Below are 26,812 nucleotides of genomic sequence, written 5' to 3' on the forward strand. Positions count from 1 at the left end.
CAACACGTGGGGCGTGAGGTCTCCACAGTACATCGATGTTGTCGCCAGTGGTCGGCGGAAGGTGCACGTGCCCGTCGACCTGGGACCGGACCGCAGCGACGCACGGATGCTCGCCAAGACCGTAGGATCCTACACAGTGCCGTAGGGGACCGCACCGCCACTTCCCAGCAAATTAGGGACACTGTTGCTCCTGGGGTATCGGCGAGGACCATTCGCAACCGTCTCCATGAAGCTGGGCTACGGTCCCGCACACCGTTAGGCCGTCTTCCGCTCACGCCCCAACATCGTGCAGCCCGCCTCCAGTGGTGTCGCGACAGGCGTGAATGGAGGGACGAATGGAGACGTGTCGTCTTCAGCAATGAGAGTCGCTTCTGCCTTGGTGCCAATGATGGTCGTATGCGTGTTTGGCGCCGTGCAGGTGAGCGCCACAATCAGGACTGCATACGACCGAGGCACACAGGGCCAACACCCGGCATCATGGTGTGGGGAGCGATCTCCTACACTGGCCGTACACCACTGGTGATCGTCGAGGGGACACTGAATAGTGCACGGTACATCCAAACCGTCATCGAACCCATCGTTCTACCATTCCTAGACCGGCAAGGGAACTTGCTGTTCCAACAGGACAATGCACGTCCGCATGTATCCCGTGCCACCCAACGTGCTCTAGAAGGTGTAAGTCAACTACCCTGGCCAGCAAGATCTCCGGATCTGTCCCCCATTGAGCATGTTTGGGACTGGATGAAGCGTCGTCTCACGCGGTCTGCACGTCCAGCACGAACGCTGGTCCAACTGAGGCGCCAGGTGGAAATGGCATGGCAAGCCGTTCCACAGGACTACATCCAGCATCCGTACGATCGTCTCCATGGGAGAATAGCAGCCTGCATTGCTGCGAAAGGTGGATATACACTGTACTAGTGCCGACATTGTGCATGCTCTGTTGCCTGTGTCTATGTGCCTGTGGTTCTGTCAGTGTGATCATGTGATGTATCTGACCCCAGGAATGTGTCAATAAAGTTTCCCCTTCCTGGGACAATGAATTCACGGTGTTCTTATTTCAATTTCCAGGAGTGTATATTCCCTTATAAAAGTAGTAGTTAATAACTCATCACAATTCAAAAATAATAGCGAAGTGCATAGCCAGAGCACTAGAAGAAAGGCTGATCTTCACTATTCTGGGTTAATACTGACTTTGGCACAGAAAGGGGTGAATTATGTTGTCAGAAAAATCTTTGCTCATTTGCCAAATAGCATTAAATGTCTGATACACAGCCACCAACATTTAAAAACAAATTAAAATAATTTTTGAATGACAACTCCTTCTACTTAATAGATGAATTTTTAGATATGGAGTAGTAACCATAAAGAGTAAAAAATAAAAAAAAAATAATTATACTGTGCAAAAAAACTTATGTTAAACTGACATATTCCACATCATTACAAAATGTCATATTCATGACCTACGGAACAAGTATTAATGTAATGTAATGTAATTTAACTCCCGATGATGAATGTCTATAACACATGAAGGCAAAGCAAGCAGCTGGGGTGGGGAGATCTTGCACAATGAAGTGACAGGCAATGATCACAGAAATCTGTGAATAATTAAATTAAGAAAACTTGAAGTAAATTCTACTCATTTATAAGCAATGTTACTTGTTTTCAAAGTGCACTTAATTGTTCCTTATACTGCTTCAGTAAAACACCATTCACGCACTTTAACAATATATGGGTAAGTGGCTGTAACTTTCTGCAAGTACTAATGAAAACAGACGGTGTGCTTATGATGTAACATTTTCACAGATCTTTTGAGATATTGTAAATTACCTTATCATTATACTTCGAACTGGAATGACTGCTTCGGTTCCTTGACGGCAGCTTTATATTTATGCTTTGTAAGCTATAAAACCTGTTTAAGGAAGAAGTAGGTACAAACTATACATTTGCATATGATAATAAGATAGTTACATACCTTAATACTGCTATGGTGTAGGCTGCCACAATAATACACAAAATATATACTATGGATGTGCACGAACAAACTGCAGCTCCTGATGATAATTCATCTTCATTAGCTGAGAGACAAACATGCAATGATAAGTGCATGCAAAGTTTTTTTGAGGGAGCTGGTGTGGAAATATTGGCAGTTACCTTAATTCAAATTAACTTCTCTTTCAGTTACCTCCTTCACATGCAATACGAGAGTAAATCATCTAATTCACATATACAGCAACAGAATGTATTAGAACTATCTTTTAATTTATCACTTCTGTGGAGGATTTAAGTATTTCATTAGATTTAATTCATCATGGGAAAATGCTCAGTTTCCTTATAATTTAAAATTGTATTTGCCCTATGAAACAAAACACTTTAAGGAGTGAGATGGTAACCAACAGCTACCATACAAACACTTAGAGAAATGTTACTTTGCAGTCTGAAAAAAAAGGTCTTTTGTTAACTTACATATGTAAAGTTATGATCAAACAAAAATTGAAATTACCTTAAAATAAATCTCTACCTACAACTTATCTTACACAAAAACAAATGTTTTACTAGAGATGATAGTAAATATTGGGGAACAATTACATATTAGATAAACACTGTTAGATAGACTATGTTAAACTATTAAGTGTTCTCCCATAAAAAGAATTGTTCATTGTGTTCAGACTACTTGATTTGGTAGCGTGCACAATGTTGATTGTTTGATAATAAGACTTCTGGATTTTCATTATACAATTTCAAACACAATAAACAGAGAAGAAAAATCTGCAGGAACAAGAGAAGTGTGGTGGAGGAACTGGAAATGACAGAAGTGAAACATGAGCTGCACGACACTTTTAATACTGGTGAAACTGGAAACTCCTATGAGCTTCTAAAAGAAAAGACACCTCTTAAGAGATCAAGGTTGTACTAAAGACAAACTGCCAGTTGGCTTCAGTCTCAAGTTCTTTGGCCAATGTTCATATGATGATTTTTCTGACATTTTGCCAGCACAAGTGGTTGGCATTGTCAAAGTTTCACCTTCCATTGCTGATGGTGGACTGGAGCTGAGCACGCAGCCACAAACTATATGTACCTGGCGATCCAACGTCCAAGGGCTTCTCCGTGATCTTTTCTCATGCAGTTCCCTTGTTCACTGCAGCATGGGAAGCCAGGATCCATTTACCTTGAGGTTTTCTTCTTTCTTGTTGAAGCTAGTCTCATGTTTATGTATTCCATAGCTTCTCTGAACAAGTGGGAGTGACAGTTGTTCTCTACAGCCAGAACTTCCATGTTGGCGAATTTTACTGTGAGGTCTGTCTCACACAGTGCATGTTCTAACACAGCTGATTTCTCCACCTGCTTCAACCTGCAATGTTGCTTATGTTCCATGATCCTGGTGTTGATTGATCACCCAGTCATTATAACATAAACTTTTCCACACGTGCAAGGTATGTGGTACATTCCCGACATTGCAAGTGGGTCCCTTTTCTCCTTTGCCAATCTGAGACACACACTGATCTTCTTTGTCAGTTTGTAAATAGTCTTTACACTGTGTTTACACAATACACGGCCTATTCTGTTCGTCAGTCTGGGAATGTATGGCAGAAAGGCCATACCCGACATTTGCTTCCCTGATTCGTCACTTCTCCGAGTGTTTGGCTCTGCTATACTTCTAATATATCTTGTGGAGTACCCATTGCTCCTCAGAACACTTTCCAAGTGCTGTATTCTACATCTGAGGTGCTGCAGCCCACATATTCATCTTGCTCATGTTATGAGCACATTAATCATGGCTCTTTTCTGGCTCGGGTGGTGGCTTGAAAGTTTGTGCAGGTATTGGTTCATGTGTGTTGGTTTTCAATACACACTTTATCCCTGTCACCATTCCTTGTGACCAGCACATCTAGAAATGGTAGTTTTTTGTCCTTTTCTGCTTCAATGGTAAATTTTATGTTGGGATGGAGGCTGTTCAAGCATCTTAGGAAGTCACTGAGCTGTTCTTCACCATGGTTCCACACAATGAAGGTATCATCAACATATCTGCAACACACCTTGGGTTTACAAGGTGACAAGTCCAGTGCCTGTGCCTTGAAATGTTCCAAGAAGAAGTTGGCCACCACTGGACTAAGAGGACTACCCATGGCGATGCCTTCCAGCTGTTCACAGACATTGCCATTCCATGTGAAATAGCTCGTGGTGAGATAGACATAAAAGAGTTTTGTGATATCTTGTGGGAAGATGGAACTGATGTGCTCCAGAGTGTCACTGAGAGGCACTTTCATAAAATAAGAAACAACATCAAACATGTTGCTTGGTCCAAGTTTTAGTTTCCTCAACTTTTCAATGAAATGTCCTGAGTCCTTTATGTATGTGTCAGTCTCCCCCACGTGTGGCTGGAGCAGAGAGACCAAGTGTTTTACCAGTTTATACATTGGACAGCCAGGAGCACTAACAGTCAGTCTTAGTGCAATATTATTCTTATGGATCTTAGGTAATCCATACCACCTCATGCTAGTGGGGAGGAATAAAAAACACACGGACGTCAGCCGAAGAACCCGAGACTGAAGCCAACGGGCAGTTTGTCAGCAAGTAGCCAAGAGAGCCTTAACAATTCTGTACTAAAGACAAGAAATAAAATTGGTCAGTTACTACAGTGTTGTGTACAATTATGATGGGACACTGAAAATTTTGACTTTTGATTACAGGCAGAGGCTTGAGATTGATACACGAGTGTCATTCAATAAATAATGTCCACATTTCTTTCCACAAAAATATTTATGTATTCTTAAGAGTTAGAACTGGGGTAATAATCATTTTGATGCATGTAAAGCTGGGCTGTAAACCATTACTTAGCACAAGTGATTTATTTTTTTTCTAAAATGCTTCCTTCAGTAATACAAAGTAACAAAAAAGTGGAGTCCAGAAAGACAATCTTTTCTGTGAATTCTTAAGAGCAGTTTGTGTCAGTCTTCATTAACTGAAAAGAATAACAATCAACATTTCTTTTACATATCCTTTTTTCCACATAGTCTGCATCACGTTGTATGGCCTCATGTTAACGTTTTTTTCACTGTGTGAATAAGACTCATCACCTTCTTCTTCTTCTTCTTCTTCTTCTTCTTCTTCTTCTTCATCTCGTCTTCGTTCTTCTTCTTCTTCTTCTTCTTCTTCTTCTATGTGTTTCCCATGTAGAGCATCCTTAAATGGACCAAACAGATGGAAGTTCAAGGGTGCCAGGTCATGGCTATAGGGTGGATGAAATAATGATATCCAAACCAATTTGGCAATGCATTCCTGGGGCTCTGAGTCTTGTGTGCGAGCATGTACTATCACGACGGAGAAATTTTTTTATTGAATTGTTGTCAGACCAAATGCATTATAAAAGTTTCTTGAGTTTGTCCTATTTCAGTTGCTCCAGAAACTATATAAAGGTCAGAAGGGAAAAAGAAAATCATCCACCTCATTGACAACTGCAACTTCAACGGTTTTCTTGCTTCAAAATGGGAAGGTGAACTTTTTCCCTGCTAATCACGTCTCTGTTTAACAGCCACTTGGTATGAGGATCAATCACTGAACACTATTACAGGACCAGTGTTCTTTTCAGTGAATGAAGACTGACACAACTTGCTCTTAAGAATTCACAGAAAATATTGTCTTTCTGGAGTCCACTTTTTTGTTAGTTAGCATTACTGAAAGGTTTTAAAAGGTGCATCACTTCTGCTAAGTAATGGTTTACAACTCACTTTCCATATATGAAAATGATTATCACACAAACTGCAAATAATCTTAAATCTTACACATTAACTAGGAAAATTATTATGGTACTTCCAGAATTGAAATTGTAACTAGATTTTCTTTGAATGGTGTGATAAACATTATGACACTAGCCATGTGTGGCGGACAGGCATTGAGTATTAGCACACAAATATGATATTTTGACAATACTTATTTCATAGGGAAACTCTGAACACACCACATCTATTTAACAAAGGAGGAGCACAAAGAGCTCTAATAAAATGTGTGTAAGTGAAGAATTTTGAATAACAAAAGCAGTTTCAGCCACAACGACGACGACGACGACGACCACCACCACCACCACCACCAGAAATACAAGTAGTACTGGTTATATGTAATTATCCGTATCTGGGATAGGATTTGATAACTTCAGTGGTAATCTTCAACTGTCATTGTCATTCTAATCTTCTTTTTCTTCAAGGTTTAGGTATATGGGACCATTCTTTCTTCAAGGAAAATTGTCCTCCATCTGGTGAGGGTTTTTTCCAGTGTTCCACCTTTCAACTGGCTAATTTTTGAGCAAAAATCTTTGGAATTCAGTTAATTGTCCATTCATTCAATATGCCCCTTCCATTTTACTTTACTGCTCTGTGTTCAATCTTTTATGCTGAAAATTTTCAGTTCCTTTCATATTTCATTGCTTTATCTTTTTTCTGTAGGAAATTACAGTCTACCAAAGGTCTTTAAGATCTCATCTTTCATAAATCTGTTAGTTTGCACTGGCTCTATGCTGATGTGACTATTGACAGCTCAAATTATTTGCGCAGTCAGTACTGAGAGTCCTACACAATTAGTAATATGTCTATGAATACACTGCTATTGTGTCAATACTCAGCACAACTGAAATTATAGTAATTTATAGTGGAGTAATCATTGCCAAGGTTTATTTTTTTCTGATGGACGCATCAATTACTGGGAATGATTTTGTCTACCATCTCTTTCCCTGTTGCTTTCTTTCCTAATTATTACATAATCTCTGTTTGTTCAAAATAAAAAGTGTATCACAACTGACACAATATTAGAAATAAAAATGTTCACTTATTAATCACCAAATACTGCCTTTTTCATATCCTAGGTGGCTACGACAGTATAGATGTACGCACCTGTCAACATAGGTTCTCATCAAAATATTGAGTATCAACTGTTGTTATTAAGCTAATCTGAATTTACTAGTCACTTATGTTTTAGTTGTCCAAACTTTCAGAACTTTTATTTTCATCATGGAAGTTAATTAACATAAACACATGAATTATTAGTTTACCCGATTACAGTCTTTGCAATACAAATACTCACATAGTTGATCTGCAATGCCAAACCAGGAGATGTGCCTGTTACGTATGTCCATTTTATAAAGGAAATATTGTAAACTCTTTTTAGCTGCAGAATTTATGTTATCACATTATGACAGTTTACAACTGATGCATTAAATAAATGATAACATACAGTTATATGGAGCAAAATATGCAACCATAAAACCGATTTTTGAGGCATCCCCAGAATTACTCAGGAAAAAAAACCTAATTACATACCACCCATCCAGATTATTGGTGTCATTCTTCACACAATGCAACAATGTTTAGTCATCTATTCCAGTTCTGTAAGCAATGCCTTGTAATTAAGTTACATCACTGCTTAGATCTTCTGAGTAAGATGGTTATAAAAAAAGCATGCTTCAAGGTTTAACATTCCGTCGATAACAATATCATTACAGATGTAGCACAAACTTCGACAGGAGACAGCTAAGGAACTTTTTTCTTTTTAATAAATATTTTGTTCTGTACTTCAGATTCTTAAAAGAATTCCTGTTTTCAGAATGGTATATAGTTATTTTTGAAAAAAATACATTATTCATATACTTTTAATTGAGCAATTTAGCAGCTGGAATACAGAACTGCAGTGTACAATGTGTACCACAGGTGAAAGTATGTGATAGTAGAAGCAAAAATGTTCCAGTCAACACAGGCCTACATAAATGAGCCATTTACGAGATAACTGAGAATGTGTGCTTATAAACCACCACTAACTTCAGTGTGAAATATTATCACAGCTAGTATAAATGTATTTGAAACGTAACTTTTCAATCAAGTCACCATCTGACTTGGCTCAAATTTCACCCATGGCTTACTTCAACAAGAAATATAATACCATTTGAGCACATTACATGTTACAAGTTACTGTTAAAGGACATGTTCATTGTGACATCCTCACAGTTGGATGCACATTGCACTCATCACTGCAGTAAGTTACGAAACTTTTTGATGCCCTCATAAACCTTGGTAAGACTGTCCAATTTCCTGCTACAGTAATTCAGCTGTATCAATGGGAGTGCTGTACACTTCACTTTTGAGATGACTCCGCACAGAGTCGGGTGCTCTTGGAGGTGAGGGTACAAGATGGATAATCTTGGACTTGACTGGTGCATGAGACATTGTCTTACATCAGCAGCAATATGTGCCAATGACCCACAATGCACCTACCACATTCCCCAACCATGGACCATGGGTGAAATTTAAGCCCAATCAAATGGGACTTAAGGGGCCCCATACCAACTGAAATCTTGAAATTTTCATGTTTTTTTCAGAAATTTGTAAATTTGTGGTAAGGTCTTATGGGACCAAACTGCTGAGGTCATCGGTCCCTAAGCCTACACACTACATACTACTTACTCAAAGTTAAACTAACTTACGCTATGGACAACACACATACCCATCTCCTGGGGAGGACTCGAACCGCCGACGGGGGGGGGAGCCGCATGGACCGTGACAAGGCGCCTCAGACCGTGCGGCTCATGTTTTTTTTCCTTGATCTTAATCTACAGAATTTCCCTTTTTCAATATTTACAATACATAAATATCATTGCCTTGTTTCGTGCTTATTCATTCATTTAAACAAAACACTGTGTGGGGGTGACCATTTTCCAAGAATCTGAACAGTAGTAGAAGGAAGATGTGTCAGTTATTTAGGAGATGGGGATTCAAAAGCATTTTTTTGGTTTTGTTTTTTAATTCCTTAGGGACCAAACCGCCTAGGTCGTAGGTCCCTAGACTTTCACAAACTAACTTACAATAAGACCACACACACACACACACACACACACACACACACACACACACACACACACACAAGGGAGGACTTGAACCTCCAGCGGGAGGGGCCACGCAATCCGTGACATAGTGCCTCAAACCACACAGCCACTCCGTGCGGCTCAAAAGCTTTCAAAGAAGTGGAGGAAGAGAAGTCATATGGAGAATATGCAACTACCATTAAAATGGAGTGTATAGATCATGCAGAAAAGTAAACGGTTACAAGGCTCCAAAGGCTGCATAAGAGGGAAAGAAATTAGAAGATGGCAGAGGATTATATAGTAAGAATAGACTCACAGAATTTATCATAGATAAAATTCAAAATTACTAATGCATGGCCATCAGGCAAAATGTTAGTAGTGTAGAAGACGGGAGAAAAGTTGTATGCACAGTTTTGTCTCATCTTCTCTTCAACAAGATGAGAAACCCATTCATGGCCTATGTTCTCCACGAGGTGATTCATGGTAAAGTACAACAGAGCACTGAAAAACGGTGCGAAATGCATTCACAAACCAGCTATACCTTTTTCCATAATGGAGGTCTTGGGGGGGGGGGGGGGGGGGGGAAAGAGATTTGTCAGATGTAAGACTATTGAAAAAATGTCTTCATGGCCACACCCAGAATCCTAATGAGTCCATCAACACTGTAATCTAAGCCAGAATTCTCAAGACAGTGTTTGTCTCAATTAGTACACTGAATTTTGGTGTCTCTGATGCAGCAGCAACATTAAATTAAGAAAATGTTGCAAGGTGTGAACTCCTGAAAAGCCTGCTACAAACTGCTGGCCATTTACAGCGAAACAAACATTAAATTTAGAAAAAGAAAGAGTTAGGGTATCACGTAGAGCTATTAGAGAGCTTGAAACAAGAACAAGACAATGCAGACAAGCAAGAAAAAGGACATTGCCAGATGAGATGGAAGAGAATGCAGACAACCCATCTTAGGGAGCTGGAATGTATGCACAACTTTAATGTCTGTTTCCTGTAAGTCGTAATTTTTTTTTTTTTTTTTTAAGACTAAAGTGTTTTTCTCAGCTGCTTCTTGCCAGAATTTGTTCAAAACTACAGGATACACTAATCTGAGTATTCTGCATATTTTAACATAAGGGTTTTCCTATTCTGTAAATCTCACAGAAGTTAGAGCCTTATGTACATAGGAAAATGTAGATAGTTTCTTATTTTGATGTCCACTTTTTACAACAATAATTATCATCACAAAACTAATGAATATTTTTAGAAATCCTTCTGTTAATGTGATAAGAAATGTGTAACCTACAAGCCATATTTTCCACAATGTTTTATTCTCAACAGTTTCTGATAAAAGGTACCTTTCATATGAATAAATTTTACTTTATTTATGATACAGATTGCCAACCTGCTCAGACCCACTTAACTGAACAGTTTACATTTCAAATGCTTTTGTACTGACTGGGGCAATAGTTCATATTGAACCCAGTGGTAGCTCGTAACTACATATTTGCAATTATATTGCAAACAGCTCATTTGTGGACCAGTGTGTTACTGGAATTTTTTGCTTCTATTGCCATTTATTTTCACCTATGTCACATTTTATTATTAATTATGATACACCCTGCACACCTGAGTACTCTACTCTAGTTGCTACATATCATTTTCAAAACAGGGATTCTTTTAATCATCTGAAATACAACGTGAAATATGTAAACAACTCAAAAAGCACCACAAAACCACTGACTACAGTTGTCATCTCATCTGTCAGAATTCTAAATCCAGTAATATGAAACACTCTTATATCACATATGAATTTGTGGCAAGATTAGCAAATGAAATGATCAGAAAACAGTGTATCTGGGGCCTTCAAGTATTGTAGTTCACCCGTTCAGAAGATCCTGAAAGAGAGATAACTTCACTGCATTTTTTGAAGCAGGCAAATTATATTTACATGTCCCATTACTGAAATTTCTCTTCAACTCTTCACTATATTGACAAGCAACTCTGTACTATGAGGTACAAATACAGTGAATGCTCTAGGTCTTTGCTACCTTCTCAAACAGAAATCAGTATAGTAACTTTAGAATGATATCTAATTACCCTTTCATCAACTCATAATAAATGTCAGCTGTAAGAGTTTAATGGCCTCTTCAATAGAAAACCATTATTGGAAATCTCTTCCTTTGATAAGGATTCATTACTTCAGGTTACATACGTATGTGACTATTTAGTTGTTATGACCAAGTTGTTCTAATAATTTGTACATTAAAAAGTACTTTTGCTTATGAAATATTCAAGTATGGAATGTAGCTATTGCAACAGATCATACCTGACCGCTTGGTTTCCAAAATTGGTTTGCTCTCACTTTTTTTGTTGCTTGCTTTTTAATAAATGTGTATGGAAATCCATATTATTTTCATAAAAGAAATAATTCTCAATTGGTCTAAACAAACACTTCTACAAAGCTAGTTTTTTCTATACCAATATTTACACCTTCACAGCAAAAAATAAATTTCTAAGAGGAGAGAGCACAATGCAGTGCTGCAGTGGCTGATGTGTTACTTTAATTGGCATTAGACTTATATCACTTCATCCTCCAAGCTGATTTACATACCCCAGGCAATTTTATCAAACATTGTCATCTATGCCATCATTGCAGTTGTGACGAAATTTGATTCCGAGTGTAGCACAAACTTGATTAACAGTCAGAATCTTTCACTATTGATCTGTTAAACACCAGCAGTCCATATATTCAGGCATAGTGCATTATACTACTGATACATTTATAATATTTTTGTTCCACATAGAGTACCTTCAACTCTGATATTTATTTCTATTCCATGTCTTCATAATGAGCTACCACTAACTGAATGTGAATTCATGTTCCCACTTTAAATATTGTGTAAAATATATGCTGAGTACATAATTCAAGAAGGCTACACTAAGAAATATGTATTCACTTATCATCATATGCTTTCCTTTTTAATGTCCTGGAAGGCTACGACAGTATAGCTGTAAGCACTAATTGACAGAGGTAATCTTAAAAATATCATGTGTATCGGCCATTGATTAAGCTCATCGTAATACTCATTTTCGAAACAATGCCAGAATTATTGGTGGTGGGGAGGGGGGGGGGGGGGATTACTGTTACCCCATAATATTACTGATTTCATTTGTCTCAAAATGCTTCAACGATTGCATGTTTCTTGCAAGTAAATCATAGCACTGCTGATAGCATCTGAAGACGATTGCTATAAATGGACTGAAGGAAAATTAAGGTGTAACATCTTGTTGACACTAAGATCATTAGAGATGGAGCACAAGCTCAGACTGGAGATGGATGGGCTGGAAATTTGGGTCGTACCCTTTCAAAGGAACTACTGAAGCATTTAACTTTAGAGATTTATGGAAACCACAGCAAATCTAAACATGAAAGGTCAGACAGGGATCTGAACCCAAATATAACATCACATTTGTAACTATATTAAATTTCAGCATCCAGTTGCTGACTGCTGCACCATGCTAAAGATATTCACAATTGTAACTCAATGGAATTTATGTAGCAGCTCAGCCAGTTTAAGTTCAATGACACACATTTTTGTCAGTTTTGACATGGTGCCCCTCCTCAAAAGAATGCCACTAAAAGTGTCTCCAGTAGACGGACAAGAAATTCAATGACAAGACAATGGAGCAATTAAGGCTTGCCCTTGTCTTTATGTATTTTCTATTTGATGGGCATTACTATAAACAGACCAAAGGGGCAACTACAGGCAATTCCCTCTCTTTTGTGTATGGATCACATCAAAGAGCAAGTGCTAAAAGCAACTACATAGAATCCAATTTGTCATTATATTAAGTGAATGACATGTTTGTGATATGGACACACAGGGAAGAAAGAAACTGGAAGACTTCCTGCATCTCAGTTCAAAGTATCTGAACACAGATCTCACAATGGAAGTGGAAACAGAAGGAAAACTGCTGTATGTCAATGTGCAGTGGTCAGCATGTAAGCAGACAGCACACTGGATATGTGATAAACATTATGTACCAATCATTCCGACTTGTACTGCAAGAAGAAACTCACCACCATTCTATGCATTTGGTACATGGGGTTCGTGGGCTGTATGGTGCCGGAACCTTAATGGATTAACTAGTGTACATGAAAATGGTATTCCACGCCACTAAGTATATTGGCCAGCAAATCAGGCATGTTCTCCTGCCTGCACCAGTGAACTGTAATTGTTGGAGAGGGATGGGGTTGGGTAAGGGTGGGGGCTGGGGGGACACAAAATCCAGAAAGAGGCAGAGAAGTAATGTGTAGTCTATCACCTTCCTTCCATTTGTTGGGTTTGTCAAGCAAAGTCGTCTACAATATAGAGAAGCATCTGGAACTTGGTGGCTCCAGTAAAGCATAAAATATGTTCTGTTCTACTAGCAAGGGTGTACTAGCCAGTTCTGCAATGACAGTTCAGTTGCATACCAGAGAACTCAGTTTATATCTTTGTTGATTCGCAATCAGTGATCTTCTTCTACAGTAAAAAAATTGCAAATAAACCAGACAAAATGCTCCACTCTTCAGTAGTAGTTACATAGTTCACTGGCCTCACAGCACTTTTTATCTAAACTTTTAACATTAGTTACTTTTCTGCTTCCTCTATCTGCATGTTTATTATCAAGTCAACGTGTTATTTGTGTGCTACTGCAATAATATCACTTGACTGTTGATTATACTTCACTTTTGTATCTTATAACTTACCATATTTCTGCCATGATATTACCTTAATGAAGGATATGTCTCTATACCACTTACTTTAAATCCTGAGAGTTTATTAATTGCAGTTCTGGGGACAATGTTAGTTAGTAATGAAATTATCATTTATTTCATGAAGAATTAAAAAAATAAATAAATAAAAAAAAATTGAAAATCCATAGCCTATCTGCGACTCAGCATATCTGCTATATGGTGAGTAGCATCTTTCCTTCTCATAATATTGTACCTCAAAAAGTCACCTATACAAGTTTGGTTTAATAGTATCAGTATTACTGATAATGTGTGTGTCATAAATGAAACTAATTTTAATTTAAAACCATAAATTTCTAAGAATTTACACATTCCATTTAATTTTTTCATTTTTTTTGAATGTAATGTACTCAATCCAGAGGTATCATTTTCAGTAACTGGGTTACATGATTTCTAAGAGTGAAAAATGACCTTGTGCTTGAGATGTGCTTGAGAAATTTCTCTGATGAACTGATCACTGATTTTACTTACATGTCCAACAGGTTGATGGAACCAACAGCAGATGAAATTTTAATCTATCTATCTATCTACACACACACACACACACACACACACACACACACACACACACACACACATATTACTATCAACCGACACACACAATGTGATACATACAATTCTGTATTAATCACAATGGAAACAAAACAAATTCACAGTTATCATTTACATTACATATGAGGCATGTCCCAAATGTAAGTATGGTTTTGGAGAAGAAATTATTAAAAACAATTTTTCAAACCAAAATTTATTTTTACAGGAAAAAAGCACTTCTTAAACTATCCTTCTATGAAATTGTCACCATTATTCAGACATTTTTCATAGCGGGAAACCAACTTTTCTACGTCCTCTTCATATAAAGGTGCTGCTGGTAAAGGCAGCCACTGCAGAACACCATTTTTTGTGTCATCATCACTGTCGAAGTGCCTTCCTCCAAAATCATGCTTCAAGTTCAAGAACAGGTGGTAGGCAGAATGTGAGATATTGGGGCTGTGTGCAGGTGGTCAACATGCTCCCAACCAAATTATAGATGAAGGTTCTAACAAGGGAACCTCCCCATCGCATTTATTTCTTCTCCATGGATTTTAATACCTACTCCGAATTTTTCTTTTGTTTCCTTTACTGCTTGCTCAATATACAGATTGAATAACATCGGGGAGAGGCTATAACCCTGTCTCACTCCCTTCCCAACCACTGCTTCCCTTTCATGCCCCTCGACTCTCGTAACTGCCATCTGGTTTCTGTACAAATTCTAAATAGCCTTTTGATCCCTGTATTTTACCCCTGCCACCTTTAGAATTTGAAAGAGAGTATTCCAGTCAACATTGTAAAAAGCTTTCTCTAAGTCTACAAATGCTAGAAACGTAGGTTTGCCTTTCCTTAATCTATCTTCTAACAAGGGAACCTCCCCATCGCACCCCCCTCAGATTTAGTTATAAATGGGCACAATGGATAGGCCTTGAAAAACTGAACACAGATCAATCAAGAAAACAGGAAGAAGTTGTGTGGAACTATGAACAAAATAAGCAAAATATACAAACTGAGTAGTACATGCGCAAGATAGGCAACATCAAGGATAGTGAGAGCACAGGAGCGCCGTGGTCCCGTGGTCAGCGTGAGCAGCTGCGGAACAAGAGGTCCTTGGTTCAAGTCATCCCTCGAGTGAAAAGCTTACTTTCTTTATTTTCACAAAGTTATGATCTGTCCGTTCGTTCATTGACATCTCTGTTCACTGTAATAAATTTAGAGTCTGTGTTTTGCGACTGCACCACAAAACCGTGTGATTAGTAGATGAAAAGACGTGCCTCTCCAATAGGAATCGAAAACATTTGATCGTAAGGTCATAGGTCAACCGATTCCTCCACAGGAAAACGCGTCTGATATACTCTATACGACACTGGTGACCGCATGTACGTCACATGACAGGAATATGTTTTCGACCCACCTAACTTGTACACTTGGCGAATGGGTAAAAAGATTCTTCTACCTTGCCCGATTTAGGTTTTCTTGTGGATGTGATAATCACTCCCAAAAAAGTGATGAAAACATAAGAGTTTGTCACATAAACTGAAAATAAAAAATTAAACTTTTCACTCGAGGGAAGACTTGAACCAAGGACCTCTCGTTCCGCAGCTGCTCACGCTAACCACGGGACCACGGCACTCCTGAGCCTACATTGTCCTTGATTTTGCCTATCTTGCGCATGTACTACTCAGTTTGTATATTTTGCTTATTTTTTCATAGTTCCACACAACTTCTTCCTGTTTTCTCGATTGATCTGTGTTCAGTTTTTCAAGGCCTATCCACTGTGCCAACTTATAACTAAATCTGAGGAGGGTGCGATGGGGAGATTCCCTTGTAAGTGACACCAGCTGAATGAGGATGGGGATGTGTACTGTCCTAAAGTAACAAAATGCCATGATTGACCACTCCATGTCTTATTTTGAATTGCATCCCAAAGTTTTCTAAATGTTTCACAGTATCATACCACACTGATGGTTTCACCTTTGAGAAAGAACTTAGTAAGCAGAAAATCACGCAAAAAACGGTGTTCAGCAGTGACGGTCTTCACTGGCGGCATTTTTTAATGAAGAGGGCACAGAAAAAAAGTTGGTTTTCCACTATGAAAAATATCTGTTTAGAAAAATAGTTTAAGAAATGCTCTTCCTTGTAAAAATCAATTTTGGTTTGAAAACATATTTTTATGAGTCTTTGTCCAAAATGGTATTTAGTTTTCAGACATGCCTCATACCTAATTCTGGTTTAGTGATATGTGGTACCAGTAGTTATTCATTAAGGATTTTTGTTGCTTTTCCTCACCCAACAAGCAAAGTCTAGATTACTGCCCAGGCTGTGCCACATTTAGTACAGCCACAACTGCATTCATTGTAATCAACAGATCAAGAAAATCACAAGTTTCACTGGTCGCTCATTAGTGTAAATTACGAGCACCATTAAGCAGGATGCACCTGATTACAGCAGACAATATCTATTGAGAGGTTTTGCTTTTCAAATATACCCATTAGCAATGGGTCCAACTGTGGCCTGCATTGCAGTACACATGCAACTATTTATTTGTAGCAGCTCCAGTACATTAATAGTTAGAAGTAAAGTACGTTTTCTTCTGTGAGAGTTCTTCACTTGAACTACACACTGTTAAAAATTTATATTGTTACACAATGGGCAGCACACACCCCTCTCTTTTGGTTCATAATGATATTTCACTGCATGATAATTTGTACTTTGGAATTCATAATTTCTGCAGTTAAAGTAGTTATATAGTTGGTAATATACATAATTCCTTGTAAGTTCTTGAATAACATGGATTGAACTCCTGCCTGACACTAGTTTTTTATTAATAAATGAAATAATACCCAACCTTGGTGAGTTTTAGAACAGCTCTCTCCTGCACTTTGATTCTGCACAGAACAAGAATATCTTAGAGTAGTGACATTGGTGACCACGTGACAACTGGACAGTAACTTTATATGCAACAGAAGCCATCTCCAGGAATCACCAGTTTTGATGTTCTATTTAATCCCAGATTACAGAATTGTGTGTCATTATAAACAAAAGATGTTTTCACTATTATGTATTACTGGTAAAAGTTTGTTACAAGGGCAAACCAAATATAAGTGGGATTTAAAAAACATTATTTATTGAAAAATAAATGTCACGTATAATTTACTATTTTATACAGCTTTCTCCTTTACAAACATTTTTCCCAGCAAGAAAGAAGGTTTTTCATCCCAGCATTGTAGAATGAAGCTGGTTGCATCAGGAGCCAACTGTATACGAATTCCTCATCACCTTCATCATCTTCAGATCCTTGCCCTCCTGGAGCTTCTTTAAGCAGCCCAAACAAATGAAAATCAAAGGGCAATAGATCCATGCTGTAGGGAGGATGAACAATTTTGAGACCATTAGAGCAGTATTATGGGGCCTGGTGTTGTCATGGAGGATGACCTCTCAAATAATTTGGTCTGATCCTTCGGGACAATATGCAATCCTCACCTGGTGCAACAGCTTGCAGTAGTAAGCAACACTGAATGTGTGTCACTCGTGCAAAAAGTCAATGAGCAAAATGCCTCACCTTTCAAAGAAACCAGTTCAAAGACTTCAAATAACTGAGAGTAAAGTTTTGACTTTCACTGGAGCCATCTCTCCTCCGACACTCCATACAGGCTTGTTTTGATTTGGGAGTGAAGTGGGCCCATGTTTCATCAGAGGTAGTGATCTGATTCAAAAATGCATCGCCTTCTTCCACAAACCTTGCTGTAAGCCTCTCATGAACCTTCAAACATCTCAACTTCTGCTCAGGGGTCAAAAGGTGAGGGGCTCGTGTGGCACAAACTTTATGGAACTTCAGGTCATTTGTGATAATCGCTTGACAACTCCCGTAACTTAATCTGGTCCGTTCTGCAATTTCAGATACACTCACCATCGATATCCTTCAAGAATGTCTTGAACCAGACGAATGTTTTCATCCTTATCCCGGTGCAAGGACGGCAATCATCTTGCTGATTTTGCACTACTACTCATCATGCCTTGAACTCTTTATGCTCGGTAAACACAAGAGTCCTCGGCAGTGCTTTGTCCCCGAACTGCGCAGTCAATCTCCAAAGCATTTCCATTGCTCGAACTCCTTCATTAGCAAGGAATTTTGTAATTAAGCACTGTGCAATGGTAGGGCTCACCTGCTGCTCTGACATTAAGACCACTACAGACAAACTGGTTCGGAGTGTGTAATGGCCAACTCTCCCCACTCCTAATGGCCCATTCCAATCATAGCAGTCCTACCAACAGTATTATTCCAAGTAATAATTTATCCTTGTATTATTCCAAGTATCTTAGTACTTTTGCCTACGGGCAGCAGCACTATCTGTAAACTTAATTAATAAGGAAACCATTCCATATGCACCTGCGAAGGGGACAAACAACATCCATCATAAGCACCATCTCTGCATTTTCCCTATGCTGATAAATCATAATTTTACTACCTTATTAGAAATGGATGATATCACTTGATTTGGATTCAAAATTACAGGAGACAAAATCATCACTGCTGGCAACACCATCTTTCTCAATTGTTGGCGTCAGAATTATAATTCATATTTTGAAGCTTATTTTAAAGGTAAGAGAAACAACGAGTAAGCCATTCAGAAAGGAATGAGTGTATTATCTCTATATAACATGGTTATTTACTGTTAAAATTTGGTTTTTGGTTGGGCAACTCTTACCTTACCCGATGAAGGGGGTCTCCACCCCATCTGCCTGTAACATCTTGCATCTTATAACAGGTGAAAATAAAAGAAAGAAATGAATGCTCACTTACCTACAAAACAGTAGTAACAACAGAAATACTTCACTGAAATAAGCAAACCAACACATGCAACACTGTATTATTACCTATAAGCTTCGCAATAAAGTTTAAAACTGTGTTAGGTACACACATGTACACAGATGTAACACACAAAACTGCAAGTGGTCATATTTTGTCATCAACATTAAACACACACAAAATTTTGGTTCCAACAATCAGACATAGAACCATGCAGCAAGTAAAATATGTCTTGTATTATAAACATTAAAATTAGTTGATATAAATCATTAATATGGTTTTACTGGGCAATGATGATAATTACACGCTAGCAGAAATGTTACCACATAAAGAGGGTTAAGAAAACATAGAGGTCACAAGAACACAGTCTGCTAGTAATAGTCACAATGTCTTTCTATCAAAATAACTAGTTATTTGTTTCCCCCTTTTACAGCAATGATAATGAATTTAAATGTAAAAGAAGTTGACATCTTGGCTTACATTTGCAATGATTGCTTTAACAAGAACATGTATGCCCAATATTAAAAAAAGAAAGCCAATCTACACACAAACATGCACATCGTTAGTTTACAGAATTAAACACAACTATGTGCTTTGAACACTGCATTTACACTTTAACATAGTGCACCAGCAACATTATTTATGAACATACTAGCATCATACTTTTAAAATTTCTTTGGCCTCAGGTTTTTATGTATGTTCATATGCAAGATGAGCTACAAATTGATAAGCATTCACAATAATACTTAAAACTACAGGTAAGTTGAGTAGTTTCTCACTAGCATTTATTTTAGTGTAAACACTCAACGCAAACAGAGAAAAATTATAACAGAAGGATTAGTGAAATAACATGTCCCTCATCTAATTAATGTCAGTAAAGTACAGAAATTAAAGGAGAGCAACATACAAGTTTATCATCTCCCCTAAATACCTCAAAATATAAAAAGTTTTTGTGTTCGAAGGTCAAATAGCCCTCTCAAATGCTTATCAGTAAGTACTCAGAAGCACATGGCACAAAAATAATATTCTGTCTACTCTCAAGTATCTCCAGTTTCAATCAAGCATTTTTGGAAGCACTTTACAGAAAAAAATTTAAAAAAATGTGAAATATCTAATAATATAAAGATGTAGCTAATCAGACTCCCCACATATAACTATTTAGTTTTCCATTTTCATTGCAGATTACTGATAGACAGAAAGCTAAAGGGCATTTCAGTTATAATTTAGAGATTCACTTGGGAAAACTGTGTGACAACCACAGAATAGTTTCACCTTTTGTATTTTAGGATAGGGGTCAGAAGGTATCAAAAATTCTAAGTACACAGTTAACTGGATAAAATTCATTTAATGGATGATGAAACATTACAGTTCAAGGGATGTGCATGATCAACGAACAAGATTTTAGCACATTCATAACACAATGCTCTAAAATTAAATATATGGATGATACAGTTACTCCATTATGTAATCTACACCATTCCACTACACCAACATTATTTTAACAAATACCAGATTGTTAGCAAAATACTGATACAGTTACTGGAACAATAAAATTTAAAAATGACAACAAACTGTGTTTACGAATGGGAAGAACAACAACAGGGTTACATGCCTTTCAACAGTCATTCACAGCTTAGTTCTCTTTCATTTCACTACGATTCTAATGCACGAGGAGATATCCACATCACTATCATATCTAAAATAGCGTAACCCAAAGAATATACTAGTTTGGAGAATGTAAATTTAAACTGTAGGGAATAATTAACATTGCAAATGATCCAAACACAGTCTCATTTTGCACACTATGCCTGGAAATATTTGAGAGTAAAGAGTTCCCATGAGGAAAATGCCATCACCTACCACTGAGAACTATCTGACAACCACATCACAATTTCATATTTCAACTTTTTTCTTCTTTCCTTTTTCAGTTGTCATGCTCATTGAAAGAAATCAGGATCAGTGACGAAATAAAATACTGTCACTGTGTTTTCATTTGATTCCTATACTTATGGGAAACAGTATGTACATACAATGAAATGAAATGTTATTAATTTAAATCATAGATTGACACTCTGTAGCTTTATTTTTGCAGTACTTTTACATCTCTGAAATCCTTTGTTTAGAGAATAAAATACATTTTTGTGAACATACTAATTAGACAAAAGTACTCTGTTTGAAAAACAAAATGCATGCCAGTAAATTGCAAATTATCCATGTAATTTGCTGTTTGAAAAACAAAATGCATGCCAGTAAATTGCAAATTATCCACGTAATTTGCAGTATTTATGGTTTAAACAGGACTACATGACTGAGCAGGAAGGTCACATTCATGTGTCTAACACAAAATCCCTCAATTAGATATTCTTTTGTTTTTCTAACTGGATTAACATTTTTATGTGAAGCAATATGTAATTTATTTTCAGGGGCCTGCTAAATATTTGCAAAAGTATCTCTCTGTTAAGGAAACTAACGAGGTGAAGAGAACAGTACAGATAAAGATATGGAATATTTTAAAAAACAGTAAGAAATCTGGTATAGGTATTCACAAAAATGTCTTAGTGGGCACTTGAAAAGTAAAACAGCAGTGACACACACACACACACACACACACACACACACACACACACACACACACACACACACACACACACACATTTAAGTTGACCAGCTGTCTCCAGGCCATCAAATGTTATGTAAAGCTTCAAAAAATTTTTCTAAGAAGTGGATCATTCTCAAAGGTTCATCAACTTTAGTTTTCTTTAGTGAACTAACAATGTTCAAAGTGATAATGTTTGAACTGACAATGTTTCCATGAATGGATATTATGTCCACGTGTTGTGGAATATTCATCTATGGTTACTTTTGGTCTGTACAGCAGAGCAAAGATATGATGATACACCATATATTCATACAACTCCTTCCTTCCATTTAAAACTCTTGCAATCATGTGCATTTCAATAGTGTGTCAGACCACACTGGGAAACAGTAAACTCAGCCAGAGTTTGTAATTTGCAACATTATTCCAACCAAATACATGTGTCATTGTAGCAATCTCTGTAATCTATCATTATGTGCAATGCTGTTTAGAATAATGTTTTGCACTCTATGTTAAATCATCAACATATATATGGTACTCAATGCTGAAATTGTATCATGTCTGCCTTCAGCTGATTACAGATACAAACCAATTTTATCAATGAGTTTCCCAATACTGTATTTTAAAAACTCAACATATATAATTAAAACAGGGTGAAAAACTTGACTAAAAATTGAAATCTCTGAAGTTCAGTTCTCTAATCATTTCTAGTATTTTCGTTAGCAGTTAATATGACATTCATGTCTGTCAATGTCTTCTGTGTATGGGGGGAAAAATTAAGCCATACCATGATATGAATTTAATATCAAGATGTAGGTACCCCTTACAACTGGGTGGATGAACTAATTCTGAAGTCAGGAGGAGAAAATGGCATACCTTCTCCAATAGAGCCACACCTAGTGAAGTATTATCTTGCTCAAACCAACCACCACATTAAGTACAGGATCTGATAAATCTCATTATTGTAGGTATATTTGGAAAACATCTTACCTGCAGTAGAAACTTTATAAATTTAATTGAATAGATTGTGGGCTCATGATGAAACATTACAACTACTACAATCACTTCTTCTTGTTTTCTGCAAATTCTATCGCACACAAAATAGGTTCTGTGTTCCACATCAGTTTTCTAGCCATTAATGTTAGAAAACAGAATACTAAACCTAGACTGTGCACAAGCTTGTAAAACACAAACAGAAGAATGTTTCCTTGCGTAAATTTTCAAACTGATTTGATGTGGTCTAAGCTTTTTAATCTTCTTTTCAGACTATTCATTTCCTCTAAGAGAGTAGCTGGCTCTTGCATTCAAGTAGCTGACACACACACACATTTATTTAGTATAGGCTATGAATGTCTACTGGTTGTATCTCTTTTCCAGCTGGATGACAATAGGATAACTTTCATGATGACAACTGATGTGCATCACTGTCCTACTTTTATACTTAATGGGCCCTTTATTCCTTGTAAATAGATTTCAAAGAAGGCAAACTGATACTTCTTCAGGTCTCCACTGAAAACTGAATACAAAGTGGAAGTTGCTGACTTGACTGAAGTATCACATAATAAATGTAAAGTTGATGTATGTGTGTCCTTTGAGTAACATGCCAAATGTATGTCTAAGTTGGTCCTATACTAGTCAGTGAGGACTGGGAACGGAGCAAGAACCCAGCTTTGCTGTCCTGGGAAAAGGTGTAGTGGAGGTGGTTTATTGTTACCTTCCTCTTGCCTACTATGATGGATCAAGTGTTTCCAGCATAATGTAAATGACTGACATGTGCTTGAGCATGCAAAACTGATAGTTGTAAAACTGTGACAGAACACTCTGCTTTAATCATCAGAGAAGTTTGTATATGTGTTGTAAATGGAATTGTATGGTGGAGTTTTAAAAAATGAAAGAACTCTATAGATAACTGTGCACCACAACATAATGTGGGGGCAGACGAACACTTGATGACTGTGAGACTGTATTCTGTATATAAAAAGTGAATAATTTGTGATTTTTTACACCAAATTCTACTTTCACAGTGATATACACAAAAACATGCAAATTATCTGACTGCAGTTATCTTCTATTTCTTAATAACATAACTGTACACCGCCCATCTTCTGTTATCTGATTGTCACCCATGGGCAATAATTGCCTAACAGTATACTTTCATGAGGAAAAAGTTGATTCTATTTATTATTACTCTTAAATAAGCATAACTGCACAGAATGACAGGAAATACAAACATTTTGCTGTTTGGCTGTTGGATAGCGTAGGGGAAGGATGTGAAGGCAAGGTGAAGGAATACTGACATCTTGCAAATCTGTTTTTAATCCCCAAAATACATACAAAGTGAATGGCAGTCCTTAATGCAGCATCTTTAGCATCCTACACTGCTGTCCTGGGCCAGTCCTTAGTGGAAGTGGTTTTGTTTTCGCTTTTCTCCAACCTGTAACTAATTGGCCAGTGTTTATCTGTACCACATGGGAGACATTGCTACATGATGATGGAAGTGTTAAGTTTCTGTTGTTATGGGTGATTATGGAATGAAAGGAAGAAGAGACATGGTGAAACTTGGTGACAGCACATAGCATACTCCTATGTAACAGGATTAAGCACACAGCAAACTGTAATGTCCCTATCTGACACCGATGGACCAACAGAGTCATGTACCCTTACACTATAAGACACCACAAAGAGATTTGGAACTCAAGGGCATTGGCTCTCAGTCTGGCACTCAGGATCTTGATCCGCCTTGACAGCCAAATGCTGGTGACAAAAATGTCTTACTACAGGACTTTAATAGCTCTCTCTGCAGTGCCATCATACTAGCACACATTTCCGACATTAGCTACTAAGGTACTTTACAACAGTAGTTTTAGATAGTCACTATTAATAAAATTTAAATGTGTAATTAAAATGATCCCAATTTCCCTTTAGAGAAAAACATTGACTTCAAAATGAAATGAATGTTACTCAACTGAAAGAAAATAAGTAAGTTATTTTATTGTTAAGGACCATGTGTACCACTTCCAGAATTCCCATTTTCTTCCTTGGAGGGAACACAACATTTTATACTGCGGAGACTATGTTATGTTTCATTTAATGCAGACACTCATTCACACTCAACTGCTAACATAAAATTGTACTTCTTGAGGTTTATGGTGTACTTTCACAATGTGCAATGCTATGCAGCACAGGAGCATTGAGGTTTTGCTCAGTCACGTGCCACAAGCTTCCTCTACTCTACGTCAAATATAACAACATGATGGAGAGATTAAAGATGACTCCAGTGAGTCATCTATAAATAAAATAGTTTCTTTCATGACTCACTTATCACGCAGTCCTGTCAGAGATGGTTCAGAATAGTATCCCACAAGCAATCATTGTACGAAGGTTAAAAAATAATGACAGAAAACAGAGGGTAAGAAGACAGAATGCAAGAAGCATTTGGAACAGTTCAATCCTACATTTACACCATTTAAGACTTGCAGAACATGTGTGGCCAGTCAGTAGTTTAGCAGCAAACTTCCTCAGATGACATAGAATACTCTGTCCATTTGTCCTTTTTGAAACAGCTCAACAACCAAATAGTATGTAAGCACATGGGTATTTTATAGAGCTGAGAAAGTATAATGAAAAACACATGCATTTGTCTGTAATTCAAGCTGAATTCATGTCATTTGATTTGCACCAGAAAATAAAATGACCTAAGGTAATGAGAAACAAGACTTAAAAAAAAAAAAGTTGTACCTTTATGCACAGTCACAGTCCAGCAAAAACAATAATCCACAGCAACATTTAATCATTAACCATAAGACCTGTATCACGAGTTACCAGAAATTCTTTCTGTATGTGAATACTTTAGAACAGCATAATGCTGCATAATGTGTGAACTCCTTACAGTACTGTCTTCTCAGTTTTGTAGATGTGATGGCTTCCTCTTCTGATTTGTAGTAGTTGTTAATCTGACTACTTACAACAACTATCAGTAGCAGTTTTTTTTTTAAATCTAACAACAAAGATCAAGTAGCAGAAATAATGAGTATTTTATCAGTTCTGTTGATGATTAAATTAAAAAGTGCACCATGTTATAACTATATACTATATTTCAGAACTGAAAGGGTGTGAATTATTAGTCTCAAAAAGGAAATTTTAATTTTCTAACCTATATCTCCACTGCTCGAAGATTCTGTGAAAGATGGTGTCCCTTCAGTCCATGTTGGTGTGCTTCCTTCAACTGATGCAGGTGGGGTCCACGTCAGATTTCTTCCTGTAGCACCAGAGCCAAAGCCTGACGTCGATGATGTTGACTCTACACTCAATGATGATGATTTTGTCTCTACTCGACATTCGAGGCGCACTTCGGAAATGCTGCTGTAAAGGCACACAAAAATAGAAACCATTCACTGTAATAATAAATTAGTGGATAACAATAAATAATTAGGGAGGATGGTAAAAAGTATTTCATGACAATGACACTGAGATTTATTACACACATAGTAACAGCTCATGTGGACAAGAATGGTGACAAGGACTGACCATGGCTTTATTAAAGGACGTGTCCTGGCATTTACCTGTAGTGTTTAAAGAGAATAGTGGAGAACATAAATCTGGATATCTAGACAGAAATTTGATCCCTAGTCCACCAGAATATCATTCAAGTGTCCAAACCATAGTGTCACCTTGCAGTGTACTTTCAAACATTATTTGATGGGTTATATCCAGAAGCAGTGTTGTTAGATTTACAGGTGCCAGTTTCATTCAAACTGGCTCTTCGGTAACACAAAGGTGAACAATAGCCTTTTACCTCCTTTTCTGTCATGTGATGGTTCCATCTCGGATATTTCCCTTTTCATTTGTGACACTGCTTAATCCTGTAGGACTCAGCTGGACAACATACTACAAAGGGCATGTTTTACTTTAATTTTGTGGCTAATGTGTTTCCCGGATATGGGTCCTTTTGGATGAGTGTGGTATTTAGTTGGAAGGTATATTACAGTTAGACCAGCATCTCCTACCACTGTTCAAGAACTGAAAGCAAGGAAGCAATATTAGAATTTAGCTTCACACCATATCAAGTTCATTTGAGATGAAACACTAATTCAAACAGCACAAGGATGGGAAAAAGGCACTACTCAGTTCTTTCCAAATGAATCATTTGTCATAACCGATTTAAGAAACCCACAGGTAACCTAAATCTGGATGGCAGCAAAGGGATTTGAGTCTAATTCAGGGCTTCCCAACGTGTGGTCCGAGGAC

The 26,812-nt window shown here is 37.5% G+C and overlaps 1 protein-coding gene across 5 annotated transcripts in view; it reads right to left on the reverse strand.

Annotated features, from left to right (window-relative positions):
* Window positions 1-26,812, reverse strand: part of LOC124721726 (phosphatidylinositol 4-phosphate 5-kinase type-1 alpha-like) — a 315,644-nt gene that overhangs the window by 50,651 nt on the left and 238,181 nt on the right. For 4 of the 5 annotated variants that reach the window (XM_047246821.1, XM_047246823.1, XM_047246824.1 and 1 more), the window contains one exon: window positions 25,719-25,927. In XM_047246821.1, coding sequence (XP_047102777.1) covers window positions 25,719-25,927 — 209 coding nt within the window. The remainder of the gene's footprint in view (window positions 1-25,718; window positions 25,928-26,812) is intronic. The other variant, XM_047246822.1, reaches the window with a different exon arrangement.

Source organism: Schistocerca piceifrons, chromosome X (assembly GCF_021461385.2).
Source record: "Schistocerca piceifrons isolate TAMUIC-IGC-003096 chromosome X, iqSchPice1.1, whole genome shotgun sequence".
In the NCBI taxonomy this organism is placed as follows: Eukaryota; Metazoa; Arthropoda; class Insecta; order Orthoptera; family Acrididae; genus Schistocerca; species Schistocerca piceifrons.